The sequence below is a fragment of the Macrosteles quadrilineatus genome, unplaced genomic scaffold (assembly GCF_028750875.1).
Source record: "Macrosteles quadrilineatus isolate MER2022 unplaced genomic scaffold, UCM_ALF_1.0 Scaffold_3__2_contigs__length_128488019, whole genome shotgun sequence".
In the NCBI taxonomy this organism is placed as follows: domain Eukaryota; kingdom Metazoa; phylum Arthropoda; class Insecta; order Hemiptera; family Cicadellidae; genus Macrosteles; species Macrosteles quadrilineatus.
In genome coordinates, this window is record NW_026542596.1 from 16,234,085 (window position 1) to 16,247,817 (window position 13,733).

Below are 13,733 nucleotides of genomic sequence, written 5' to 3' on the forward strand. Positions count from 1 at the left end.
TAATAGATTAATTGAAAATCATTCCAGACAAATGGAAATTCGCTTAGTCGGCAGATTTGCTGCAGCGGGGCTATTTTTATCAATTTTTATTAGGCTATATTAAATTATTATTTTGATTTAAATGTGTTTTTTTTTTTTTTTTATCGCCTGGAATCGGTATTGAAAATCGTGAGTAATATAACAAAATCAGTGTCGAGAAATTCTAGTATTAGCCCATCCTTATATAAAATACAATCAATATTCGACTAGGACGTAATTCAAGCCATGGCCTTGAGTTTTGAGACTTAAGTTTGGCTTTCTTCCGTAGCTAATGCGTAGACAGACACTGCTACACGTTATTATAGAGCTGGCGGCAAGTCAGAGCCGTTCAGGCCTATTCTGTCGGCGTGCCCGAGATTCTAATCTTGTTTATCAAATCTCAAATTTGAATTTTTTTTTGGATTAAGTGGGTTCAAGATTCGTATTCGACACATCACTACCAGGTACCAAGTGTTTCTTTTGCTAGCGCAACAAACATGTGATAGTTAACACTACATTTTTACTGTTTCACAGAGGAGAAAAGACAAAAGAGGAAAGAACAGCAAATGCAGCAGGCTGCAGCGCAGGTACAGAGCCAGCCAGCGCAGCAGCAGCAACAGCAGGTGGCAACACAACCTCAGATGAGGCCAGGTGCAGGATGTGTCCCTACACGACCAGTCACTTCACAACACTTACCCTCTCACTCTCCAGGTAAACTCACAACAATCCAATAAATGTGTCTCTATCCTACAGTGATTTGGTCAACTATTTCCAGTTGAAACAAACTGGGATTGTTGCTAACACCCTGACTCTCATAAAAGGTGTTTATTTTATCCTAATATCAACTGTGAGAAAGATATAGATTGCAAAAGTAGTCTACCCCCGGATATGGCCCAAAACACGACAGGTAAATCACCTGAATATGTATGCTTTCCCGCCAGCTGACGTAACCTCACTTGTATACGTAGGAGCTGTCGTCTGCCAGCTGTTCCCGCCAACATATGTAGATATTTCTATTAAACTATGGATAAAAAGTGTGCCTTGACTGGCAATTGAACCCTGGCCTCTTAGGTGACGGATTATTGTCTTAGCCATTGAGCTACGACGTCAGTTACAGGTACAGTGTTTATAGTGGTAAATGACAACTTCAATTTACAGGTTTAATAATTAATTTAATATAAATAACTACGTATACAGGGCGTCACATGATCAGCTGGCAACTCCTACGTATACAAGTGAGGTTACGTCAGCTGGCGGGAACGGCAGGCTGGAAATCATACATATATAGGTATATAGGTGATTGACCTATCACGTGTTTTGGGCCATATCCGGGGGTAGACTACTTGCAAATGATGCATCAAACAATGTCAAATAAAAAAACCTTCAGTTTGTAAGGAGTCTAATCCCACCAGTGAAGTTTGACATAAAGAATACTTGTAGCAACGGTTATTTATTTAGTTTTCAACTGTTGCAGTGGGTGGAGGTATGTTGAGTGGACACCTGAGTGGACCCCGAATGCCATTTAACAACACACAGCCCACCTCACAGACTGGTCCTTCCACCCCTGGTATGGTAGTGGGCCCTCCAGGTCCTAGCCCCACCCCCTCTCAGGCTCCCACCCCTGTCTCTTCTACTAGTCAATTCTCCACCACCAACCATCAGGTAAGCAGAAGGTCCTTGAGAATTGGGGTTTTAATCAATTATACTGTCAGCTTAAAATTAAATATAACATCTGGTCATGGTAATAGAGCTCCATAGACAATCTCACTCCATTTTACTTCTGCATTAATATAACTTTTTAAAATACATACTGAATAATTGATTGATATCACTGACCTGCTTGCTATTACATTTTTGAAATTCAAAATAGATTTGGAAAATATTTGTTGATCAAGCTACTTTAACTGCTGTGATTAAAAAATAAACATAAAACTAGGTTGCTGAGTTGTAAAGCCCTTCCAATCTACAAGTGAATCAGAGAAAGAAAACTTTGCTTTATAGGAGCTTTTAGTTCTAAATAAAGAACATTGTCTATTTTATAATATATGATGATCAGTTTCAGCAGCAGGCGAGGCTCAGCGCACCGCAGACTTCCCCGGCATTCCCTCTACCTCCGTTCTCATCACCCAACAACACGTCAGCCAGTAGTGGAGGAGTGATGGTTTCACAACCCTCGTGTGTCACTCCTCCCCCCACTTCCTCACCCTTACCTCCCACCTCAGGACCTCCCACAATCCCTTCCCCGTCACTCAGTCCCGCCAACACCACCACCACGTCACAGTTTGCTAGAACAACTTCCACCACAAGCTCCAGTTCATATACAAGTCAGATGGCTGCAATCACTGCTGCACTCACACGGGTACGTATTTTGCGTTGTTAGATTAGTGATGGGTCGATTCCAAACCCGTTTCCGATTCCAGAACTTTGGTTTCGATTCTCGATTCTGCACTCGATACCGATACCTGTTATAAATTCATTTAACTTGTTCGCTGCGCCCACCATTGGCTTAAGCCACCAGGCGTATCCCTAGTGCGACGCAGAGTCGAGTGAACTTGTTAAGCTTTAAAATATTTCAGTCTGACGAATAACAAATGACGTGCGGTGATGTGCTGTGTTACGACAAGAGTCAACGTTGTTTGCTGAAACACTCACAGATAGCAGCACTGTCTGGAACTATCCGGTCACATTGTATTGCCAATTGCATCATGAGTTTGCGAATCAGCGTGATCAGACCATGGGAATGGGGTTTCTTAGGGGGCTTTATGGGGTAAAAATTGTTTTTTCTCATTTTAGGCACTTAAAACACAATGTTTCCCAGTTTCTCTCTAGACCTTTTGAGCTTAAAAAAACAAATAATATAGTATATCAAAGTGTTTTTGTACGGTTATTGGTAACGGAGAACATAAAAAAAAAACTCAAAACGGTGATCATAACCCATTTTTGAACAATTCATTAGCACAGCAATCAACTTCAAAGCAATTTGCCATTCCCAATACAAACAAACTCACGGCAGCTGTTTCAGTTTAGAGAAAAAACAACAAATAATGATAAAATTACATCGCTAAACAGCCATCACTACTATTTTTAGTGTTATGAAACCATGTTAGGTTCTTCCCACCATTCAGATTTTTTATTTTTAATGAAGTTCACTGCGTATTGTTGAAAAGTAGACATAAAAACTAACTAAATTTGACGGGCCGGTCCCGCTCAGGGTCTTTATGTCTGTTGCCCAGTATCACTGACCACACTGGTTGCAGGAACAACCAACGTGAGATTTATCCAAGTTGATCTGCAAAAGACCGTGCGTGACCAACTCAGCTGTCCATCCACCCAACCGATTACGTCCACCTAAAAATAGACAATCTATTTTTTTAAATGTTGGGATATTTTAAATTATAATTATTTCTTGTTATACTCATTTATGGTTTTTCTCAGGATGAAGATTCACCCCCGAGTTCAAACCAAAATAAGGGAAAACTGAATCAAGTTGGCTCCAAAGGTGAGAGGGACGAAGGGGATGATGAGGGTGAATCTCGTCACGGTGGCGAGGGAGGAGGCAAGGGCATGCCTAACTTTGACTGTGGAGGGAAACAGATCAAACAAGAAATCAAGACTGAGCCAATGGACCACGACACAATCAAAGGTAAGTACTGTCAATCTAACAGTAGATGCCAGTTAGTAGGGAAAGGTCTGCCATGAAATAGCAGTATAACCATTGATTATTTTGGGTGAGTTGGTAGCTCAACTGGTAACTAATTGCACTGTGGAACTATGTCAACCATGTCTAGGGTTTGCACCCTGGTGTTGTTACCTCAAATTTATTAGCATAGTTTATTCTTGTTCTGTACCGTCTAAGCCCTCCTTTTAATAGATGAATTTAACATGATTCGTCCATGTGAACGGGTAAATTCAAAGTTAAAAGACCTCTTACCTCTTGAAAAAATGTCTTTCTTATTTGTCATTTGATATGCAGGTTGTCCTGGGCTATTGAAGTAATTCGTGATTAAATTTGACAAGAAGAGAAAAACCTTTGAATATATAATTACTAAATTATTTGAGTTAGTATTTATTACTTGGACAGGTTTTTCAGGGGAGTAAAAATTATTTGAAATATTTATTTCTTTAAATTGAGACTTGACTATATCATAATATAGAAGAGATTTCAGTAGTTAGCATGCTTCACTACAATCATGTTTTAAAGTAGATGAATTAAACTTGCAGCTCTATGCCTCTCATTCACTAGAGTGCTAATTTTAATTAACATTACAGAAGAAGTTTCAATCAAAGAGGAGCCTAGATCTCCTAAAACAGAAGCAGATATCAAACCACCAGTTCCCATCGAGCCTATAGTGCAAGGAAGTGACAAAAAGAAAAAGTGCCGTAAGTAGTATTACATTTTACTGTGTTATTTAAATATGTGTGTGTCTCATTAATTTATGTGGTAATTTAAGGAATTATTAGCAATAGTGGCTCTAGTAAAACCATAGACTAACCAACACAAGTAGACTTCTCATCCCATTGTAAATTTTGAAGCACGTTTTTCGTGTCTAGTTCATGTACGTGACACATGGGCGCTAGTGTCGACGTAACTTTGTTTCTATTATTTTAGGGTTAATTTCTTGATTTGTGCTTTACTGTTTGGTTATATAACTAGGGGACAAGTTATTGTTTATGATTAGATCGTATAATTTGGTTAAACGAGGTTTTAAATGGTTGTAATAACGGGAAACAAATTGTAAACAAAACACGACCTCTACATAAACCGTACAGAACTAACAATAAAATTGTCTTCAGCTGTTCCATAAGGATGAGAAATCTACTAAGGGAGTATGTTTTATCTATGGTAAAACTCAGCTGTGGAAAAGCCTCTAACAAACTTTAGAACAAAGGTTTACGACAGATCTGAAATGTATAAGCAGTGATTGTGACAATTATTACATTGGACAAACCTAAAGACATTCCAAAACTCAATGACAGTTTATTCAATTGTGTGTATAAAAAAATTATCTTACTATTAAATAAAACTTTGCAAAGCATTACCTAATTACTAATCTTGAAGTAAATTCAACCATTTTGCAAACAGAAAAATGTATGGGTGGGCGAGTAGTGATATTTCAATTTGAGTAAAAACTTGAGTGTCGAGTCGAGTCGAGTAGTTGTGCTTAAAGTAGGCCTATGCCTAAATAGGTAGTTTAAGTATTCACCAAATCTTTTAAGTTATATGATTACAAATCTTCTAGGCCTATATATATAATACGCTAAGCCGATTTTGGTAAACAGAACTCCTCCCTCATTTTTGGACCGATTTTAATGATAAAAGTGTAAAAAAAATGGCCCTGGTCTGTAGTTTTGCAAAGTGTTTTTATTTTTTTTTAATCTTTATTAGTTTGGGCAGGATCTTCCTTCAAAGTTGGGTTTTCTCCCATATAATTAACATGGGGGAATCTAAATAGTTATTCGGAAACTTTGTCTCCACTAATTTGAGAGAATGGCTGGGCTTAGAAATTTGGTAGAGGTGCCCAAAGAAATGTCTTGGTCTGTATATGAGTTATCAAAAGAAAAACGAAGTAAATTCCCTTAGGGCTCTGTCCCAGAAGCCTTTATAGATCCCTCCACAGATTTGTTTACATTTTGGTCATGTGGATAATACTTCTTAATGAAACAGCTGTTAATTTTTTAGTTGTATTTTAAACAACACACATTAATTGGGAGTTACTGAATTGTCCAAAAGAAGTATTTGCAATGTTATTTTCTGATTTTAAAATTAATTTTCTTCTGTATCATGTCATGTGCTGCAATAATACAATACAAAATAATACAAGTGCAGAAGTGTCTTATTAGCTTTAACATTAACCCCACAACCAATTTCTCAAAACTATGCTAGAGGGTTACTCATTGGCACAGAAGTACGATATGAACTGACACGACGTGACGAAGGAAAAATCAAACTTGCACTGTAACGGATTGACCTCCCTTTGAAGTTAGAACATGTCTTCTCATAAACAGATATTTTTTCTAAATAAAATCATAGATTAATCTTTATTACACTAATGAAATTGCGGAAGTTTTTAACTACAAAAGATCCACCAATACTATTTTAATGCCATCTAAAGGTTCTTCCAAAAGAAGAGATACCAGTTAACATATTAATAATAACTCCTATGACGTACGGTATGGGAAATATTTTATTCATTAAATTATCATATTTGGTAACTAACGCTAATATCATTATTGTTTTTACACTTATTACTCTTTAAACAAAACTAATTGCTCAAATATGTATAATATCACTCAATTTATCGCAGTTAGATGAATTAGCGTAAGCCTTGAAAGTAACCGTCGATTTCGACGGGTTTCACCTAGTTATTAGTATTAGGCCTAATAAAAAATTGGCCTAGCCTACTTGTTGGCTGCAGCATTAAACCTACACTTGTTTTTTTTTGTGAAGGAAGTAGTAAATGCAAGAAGTTTGGAGTGTAAAAAATTTTGTTGTGGCTGTTGGATAATATTGTAAAACAAAAAACATTGTTTATCGACTGGTAATCAAGTAAAATAAATATTATATTTTTGTTTTTGGTATACATTTTTATTATATATCCTAAAGAACAAATTACCATTTAAAATAATAGTTGTTAGCGCAGCAACACGCGCCGGGTAATTGCTATTATATATATATATATATATATATATATATATATATATATATATATATATAGTAGCCCTATTAATCTATTGTTGATGTTTAACTCAGGTACGAGTTTTAGAACCAAACATGTTATGTTGCAGTGTTCAAACCTGATGAGCTTAGACAGGCTCTGATGCCTACGCTGGAGAAGCTGTACCGTCAGGACCCAGAGTCTTTGCCGTTCCGTCAGCCTGTAGACCCACAGTCTCTCGGCATCCCAGAGTACTTTGAGATTGTCAAGCGGCCAATGGACCTGAGCACTATTAAGCGTAAGCTGGACACAGGCCAATACTCAGACCCGTGGGAGTACGTGGATGATGTCTGGCTCATGTTCGACAACGCCTGGCTCTACAATAGGAAGAGCTCCCGCGTCTATAGATATTGTACAAAGGTGTGTGCCTGACTATGATGTAAGTTGAGTCGCAAGGGTTGCTTAAAACCAATTTTTATATCAAATAACATTTTAGATGGTCTAATTTAATTTTTGAGTTTATAAGCCTTACTTACATTTAAGTAGTTGTAAACTTAACATGTTGTCATTAGATATAAAAAATCAGACACAAATCGAACACAGATAGAAAAAATTAGAAACCTCTTTTTTAAATACTTTAAACCTGAAATTGCCCCTCTTATTGAAGCTGGCTTATTTACATTAAGGGATTTCAGCATACTCTGATGGTTTTATAGTTGAAATGGTCTAATCAATCGTAAAATTTACTCATTGAAAAACTTGGCAAATTGGTTTAAACCTGTAACTTATGTCTTAGCTCTCCAAATATATATCCTCCTAACTTTTGATTACTTTGTTTATAGTTATCCGAAGTGTTTGAAGTGGAGATAGACCCTGTGATGCAAGCTTTAGGCTACTGTTGTGGCCGAAAATATACGTTCAACCCTCAAGTTTTATGCTGTTACGGCAAACAGCTGTGTACCATCCCAAGAGATGCCAAATACTACAGCTATCAGAACAGGTTAGTGTTGCATGAATCATGTTTATAAAAGGACAGGGTTCAGATACAGTAGAGCCTACCTTGGAAAATTTAGTCTAGGAGCTAATGAACACTAAAAAAAGGTTATGAAATATTACTGTCATATTTTGACCTAATTTAGGACTTCTTTAGGAGGTACTGTAGATTATCCTTTTATCGACTCTGTTAAGCTTCTTGATTTTTTTTAAATTTTTTTTCTCTTGAATTTTGAACAAAAGGGGATAGAGAACTCAGTGTGTGTTTGGTGAACTTAGTCACTTTTGGAAACTTAAAAGATAACTAAAATATAAAATACGGCATTTTAGTACAATTTCCTACAGTCTCATAGCTAATACTTAAAACATTTATTATTTTTTAGTTTCATTTTATAATGTGTTAGCAGTTTCCAACTGACTTAATAGTATGTTGAAAATATTGTTGTAACTTGTCATTGATAGCAAAAAAAATAGTGTGTCTAGTTAGTAAGATTCTCACTTGCATTTCAACCAAAGTTGTCATAATCACACACCTGTTAACCTTGCTTGGCAGTGTTAGAGTGTGACGAATGATTGGTCAAGTTTATGCATGTGTGATTTTATTGGTCAGCTCTTCATCCCTCAAAACGTAATCTTATGGTAAACCTCAAGTAAAGGTGTTTCAAAAAGTACTACAACTTTGTCTTTTTATTGGCTTTATTTGTTTCACTAAAAGTTTTGGTTTGGACATCATCATATACCTTAATTAATACATCCGGTTTATTTTCATTTTTGCTGATTAGGTTTAATTGAGATTTCTTAGAAAATGTGTTCTTTTTTCATGTGCCTTGGGTAAAATATTTATGGGCCACATTCCTTAGAGTTAAGGCTGCTAAATTTGATTTTGATCTTGGGAATTTGTCAAAAAATAAATTGTGTTCCTTTCCAACATTTATTTTAGGGATCAACAATCGTAGTTACCCTCTCCACCACTCAATTTTCATTAAATAAATATTAATTTTGACAAAATGAATAATTAAACAAAGATTTATACCTTATCACCTGTTATTAAACAATGCCTGTCATGAAATAGTTGACTTGTTCTTCAAGCTAACAAAGTTGTTGGGTACGGTACTTTATCAAACATCCTGTAAATTGTTTTTTAACCCTAGAACTGCCTTCCGCCGATAACATGTGTGTGCCAATGTCCAACCGCTGTTAAAGGCGGTATGGATTTTTTTTTCTTAACACTTATTACACAATGAAAATGATCCAGAAGCGTAATAATTTTAATACCGTTGAAAAGAGGAGATTCTAAACTTTAATTTTCATATATAAACAAACTTCGTAGTCTGTAACAGATCAATATAACTGCTATTATAATTTGAACGAAATTTAGCGTGCGAAAAATTCTCGAGTCGCGATCGACAAAATCTTGTAAAACATGTTTTCTTGTAATAAATTTGTGAAATCTTTATTTTGGCCCAAACAGAAAGCGGTTTGTAACATTGGAATGAACATGAGTTTTACTTTATTTTCATAAAGAAAACTTTGTAATACGGTGTTAGGAAGTCTGAAAAACTAATTTTTGAAATCAGCTGTTTTATCAACTGGCCAACTCTAACTTTGAATGACTAATTTTTGTTTTCTGCAAAACCAAAATTTTGTTTTTTAATCACATAAAGTCATAAAAAAGTTATTATATTGTACAATATGACATTATTCTGAATAAATGAGAAATATAACAATTTAAGTATATAAGTGCTATACTTCTGATTTTACTTTTATTTTTCAAATCTACAGCGCAATTTTGTTGATTTTCCCCAATTTCTGTACTTAAAAAAAAATCTTATGCAAATCAATCACATTTCCACGTAGGGAAATAAATTGCCTACATTTTGTATATCTTAGATTGTCCGTAAAAAAAATTGTTGTAAAAATGCTAGGTCTCTACTTTTAAAAATAATTTTAAAAAATAGGAAAACAAGGAATTCCTCTTATTTTATGTTATTCTAAATTTCCTTCTTTTTCTTAAAAAAACAAGTATAAATATGACTAGGTTATCAACAGTAGTTAAGGCTAGCGAATTGTCAAAAACAACTCTGCAAAATGGTCAAAATTGCAATGGCACCAAGCAGTTTGGCATAAATCAGGTCAGGGCAGTCCTAGGGTTAATGTAGAGTATGGTATAGCCTACCTTTATTAGGTAGATGACAAAATCTAAGTTTAATCCGTGTTTCAATCTTTCTTTGACATTAAAATTATAATAATTACAATTTCTTCCATTCATTCATTTGTATTGAATGCCCAACTTTTCATTGTTGATGTAAGAGCTGACCTGTTTGTCTGACTGCACCATGTTCTGCACCTCGCACTACCCCAATTGCTTACATATTTTTCTGTTTCTTGCTTGGTTGGTACTAAAGAAGCTACGGTGTTGTGTCGGATAGATACACTTTCTGCCAGAAGTGCTTCAACGACATACCCGGAGACACTGTCACCTTGGGAGACGATCCCACCCAGCCACAGACGTAAGTATTGCCGACCAGAATAACACAGAAAGTAGGGCAAAAAATTAACTGTTTTTATTTGTAAGCATTATAACTTACTAGCTGTTACCCATGGGCTTCAGCCCGTTTGACTTCATCAAACTATTGATTGGTTAAGTTAAGCTGAAATAAACAAGACAGAATAAAGTAATACAAACAAATAAGTACAGCTGAAGTATTTTTAACATTAGGTAAATGGAAAGTTCCCTTCTGAAAGGAATTACGACCTTAACACATTCACTGCTAATGATATGTAATACTTTTATAAATGGCTAAAAAACATAAACATTAACATGATCATGTTAATTGAGTGACAATATATCTTTAATTAAAAAAATTGTATACTATAAATTGTGGATTAAAATATATTATGTAATTATATACATCATGTATTATATATCTGCTAATATACTTATGACGCACAAGTGCGTCATTAGCAGTGAACGTGTTAAAGGGTAATTTATGAAATAATGGATGGTTTTGCGCAAGGTTTCTTGTCATTATGAGCATTTTAAGTACCTATATGGTTTATTGGGGTGTGACTTGTAGTTTTTTCAAAAGTTCATGGGTACCGTACTTTGGGATTTATATATGGATTTTTTAACTAACCTCTTGCTGTATTATGCTACAGATCTGTAATACAATATGGTATTGTTCCATGGGTCTCTATCACACAATTCAATGTTATTTATTTTGACCCTTGGTTGGAATATATTTTTGATAAAATAAAGGATTTCCTTATCATTAGGCAACCACAGTTCCAACTGTGGTTAGGTTAGATAAGGTAATCCTTTTATTTTATCAACAATAATTCAATGTCAATATTTATAGAATACAATAAATATTTTACAATTATTCCGTGTCTTTTTGCTCAAAACAGAACACTTTGCAAACCTCCTGAAAAATATGCTTTACTGAAAATATCCAGTTTTTACATATTTTAAACTTCAAGTATTGAAAAAACTTTGTTAGAAAAATCATCAAATAGCTTTTAGTCTTAACTATCTCTCCTTCTTCATTTAAAAATAATACTTCTAACATAGCTTCTATTTGTTTGAAAAGTTACCATACTGTACGAATATTAAACTTAACTAGGATCAAATAAATTCAATTTAAAAAATTCAAGGTATTATCTTTTGCCTAAAGTGAATTATTAAATAAATATACATTCAAGTGATAATAATGCTTTGTAATGCTCTACTGTTTCTTTGTGTATTTCTCACGTTATATTTATTTACTTTCAATTATACATCAATCTGTCATCCCAACTTTGCTGGAACACTAAAAATTAGGAATGGACGAGATATGGATTTTTAGTTTGAGACGAGACGGGATTTTTTATTTCTCATAAAATTTTGAGACAAGATCGAGACGGGATTTCCCTTCTCTTACATGACAGGAAATGCACGTTCCACATTTTAACCTGATTTTGAAAAACATTTTTAAAATACCTACTGATTCATAACAGACTGGTTAAATACAAAATTAATAATAATAGACAAAAATATTTAAAATATTTTATTAAAAAACATTAATAAAAACACCAGTATGAAAAAAAAATTAATACGGCCTAACTGATTAAAAATAACTCTTCGGCATAGAAAACATGGAGATATCAGTTAATATATAGTTCAACTTTGAAAAATAAGTCTAAAACAACAGTATTACTAGTTTAGTACCAATAAATAAATATAGGATGGAGAGGACACAGCTAACTCACCTGATGAAAGGTTGCAGATGAGTCAAAGAACACATAAAATCACACACATAATTTACTTAATATTTCGCCTCTTTCAGAGGCTTCTTCAGAAGTAGGCCTAGATGGTAGTTACAAAACAACCAAAGGGCTACTACCATCTAGGCCTACTTCTGAAGAAGCCTCTGAAAGAGGCGAAATATTAAGTAAATTATGTGTGTGATTTTATGTGTTCTTTGACTCATCTGCAACCTTTCATCAGGTGAGTTAGCTGTGTCCTCTCCATCCTATATTTATTTATTTAATCCAAGCTAAATGCTTTTTCCTAAAAACATAGTTTAGTACCAAGTAACAATTTTTAAGTCTTGTGTTATTTTAAGAATGGTTTTGGAGTGACTTATTTTGGCTATGTCTCACACTGCCTACACTAACAAAACTTCTCATCATTTGCTATGTCAAAAAAATCCTATAACGATTGAAGCAATATTTCCATGTAAAGAATTAATAATTAAATAAAAACGCCTTCGCAAAGGATACGGAAAATCAACACGCTCCTGTATTGCATTGACTTTCAGCAGGTGTTTTTTTTTCTTTAAAATTTTTAAACTAAAATTTGTTTATACAATTTTTATTTAATATATTTTAATATTTTTACAGTTTTTGTCAAAAATATAGTTAATCACATGGGTTAAAATCTTTTGTTCAAACCTTGTTCATTTTCCAACTTCTATATTACTTTTGTCGTTAAAACTATGCTAAAAAGAGTAATTTTAGGTCCTAGTGATTATTTTGTCTGACAATTTGTTGTTATAGTGTAATCAAAAAGGACCAGTTTAAAGAGATGAAGAACGATCACTTGGAGCTGGAGCCGTTTGTGGAGTGTTCGGACTGTGGCCGCAAAGTGCATCAGATCTGCTGTTTACACATGGAGGCTATCTGGCCACAAGGGTAAGCTGTAATCAGTTAGTTTTGGTACTGTAATACAGTAATAATAAACCTAAGTGATGGTCAAAACCAGGAATTTTAAATCATGGATCCAAAACTAAAAAAATTGAACCCTGATTCTAAAACCTAAATGTGTTTTTACTTGCCTGGTTAATATTCCAAAAATATACAGGTAGGCCTGTTTTTTAATAACATTTTTATAACATAATCAATACTGAAAGAAATTGGACTCCTGACTCTGACATAATAACATGAATATGTGACTCTCTTTTAACTTCTTATGAATAAATAAAACATTTCAAAATTGCTTAAAAAAGGTGTTGAGAATACCATAATGCAAATTTCAATTCAGCTAAGTTATACAATTTTTGAGGAATAAAATACAAGTTGTAATAAATAAGTTTTCTTGTTATGACATTGATGGCTATTTCGCTATTTATTGGGTACCTAATAATAATGACTTAAAATGTCAGCAGTTTCAGTAAGTTTTTGTGGTTCTTAAATCTGAGACATATTTTTAACACATCTATATAATAATACCCCTGCCGCAGCAAACCTGCAGACTAAGCAAATTTCCATTTGCCTAATTGGATTTAAACTAAAATGACTCCTTAACAATATCCATTTATTCTCTATTTAAATATCATTAGTTTAACCAGTACTCTTAAGTTTGCTGCAACAGGGAGGTTTTTTTGTAAAATAATTATAGTTTAGTTTGAAATAAATGCATTTTCCAAATGTGATCAAAATATACTCTTAAACATCAAACAACAACAGTTTACTTATTCTCCATAACAATTACATGGGAATTTCAAATTTAAATATTTTTTATATTTTCTCCGTAACCATTAGGCGCATAATAACGCTTCAATACACTAAATGATTAGTTTTTTTAAG

The 13,733-nt window shown here is 34.1% G+C and overlaps 1 protein-coding gene across 5 annotated transcripts in view; it reads left to right on the forward strand.

Moving 5' to 3' along the window:
* The window catches only part of LOC128988348 (CREB-binding protein-like), a 65,076-nt gene that overhangs the window by 30,709 nt on the left and 20,634 nt on the right, over positions 1–13,733 (forward strand). For 4 of the 5 annotated variants that reach the window (XM_054409556.1, XM_054409557.1, XM_054409559.1 and 1 more), the window contains 9 exons: positions 553–729; positions 1,493–1,680; positions 2,075–2,377; positions 3,454–3,661; positions 4,288–4,398; positions 6,805–7,094; positions 7,517–7,674; positions 10,073–10,177; positions 12,705–12,839. In XM_054409556.1, coding sequence (XP_054265531.1) covers positions 553–729; positions 1,493–1,680; positions 2,075–2,377; positions 3,454–3,661; positions 4,288–4,398; positions 6,805–7,094; positions 7,517–7,674; positions 10,073–10,177; positions 12,705–12,839 — 1,675 coding nt within the window. The remainder of the gene's footprint in view (positions 1–552; positions 730–1,492; positions 1,681–2,074; positions 2,378–3,453; positions 3,662–4,287; positions 4,399–6,804; positions 7,095–7,516; positions 7,675–10,072; positions 10,178–12,704; positions 12,840–13,733) is intronic. The other variant, XM_054409558.1, reaches the window with a different exon arrangement.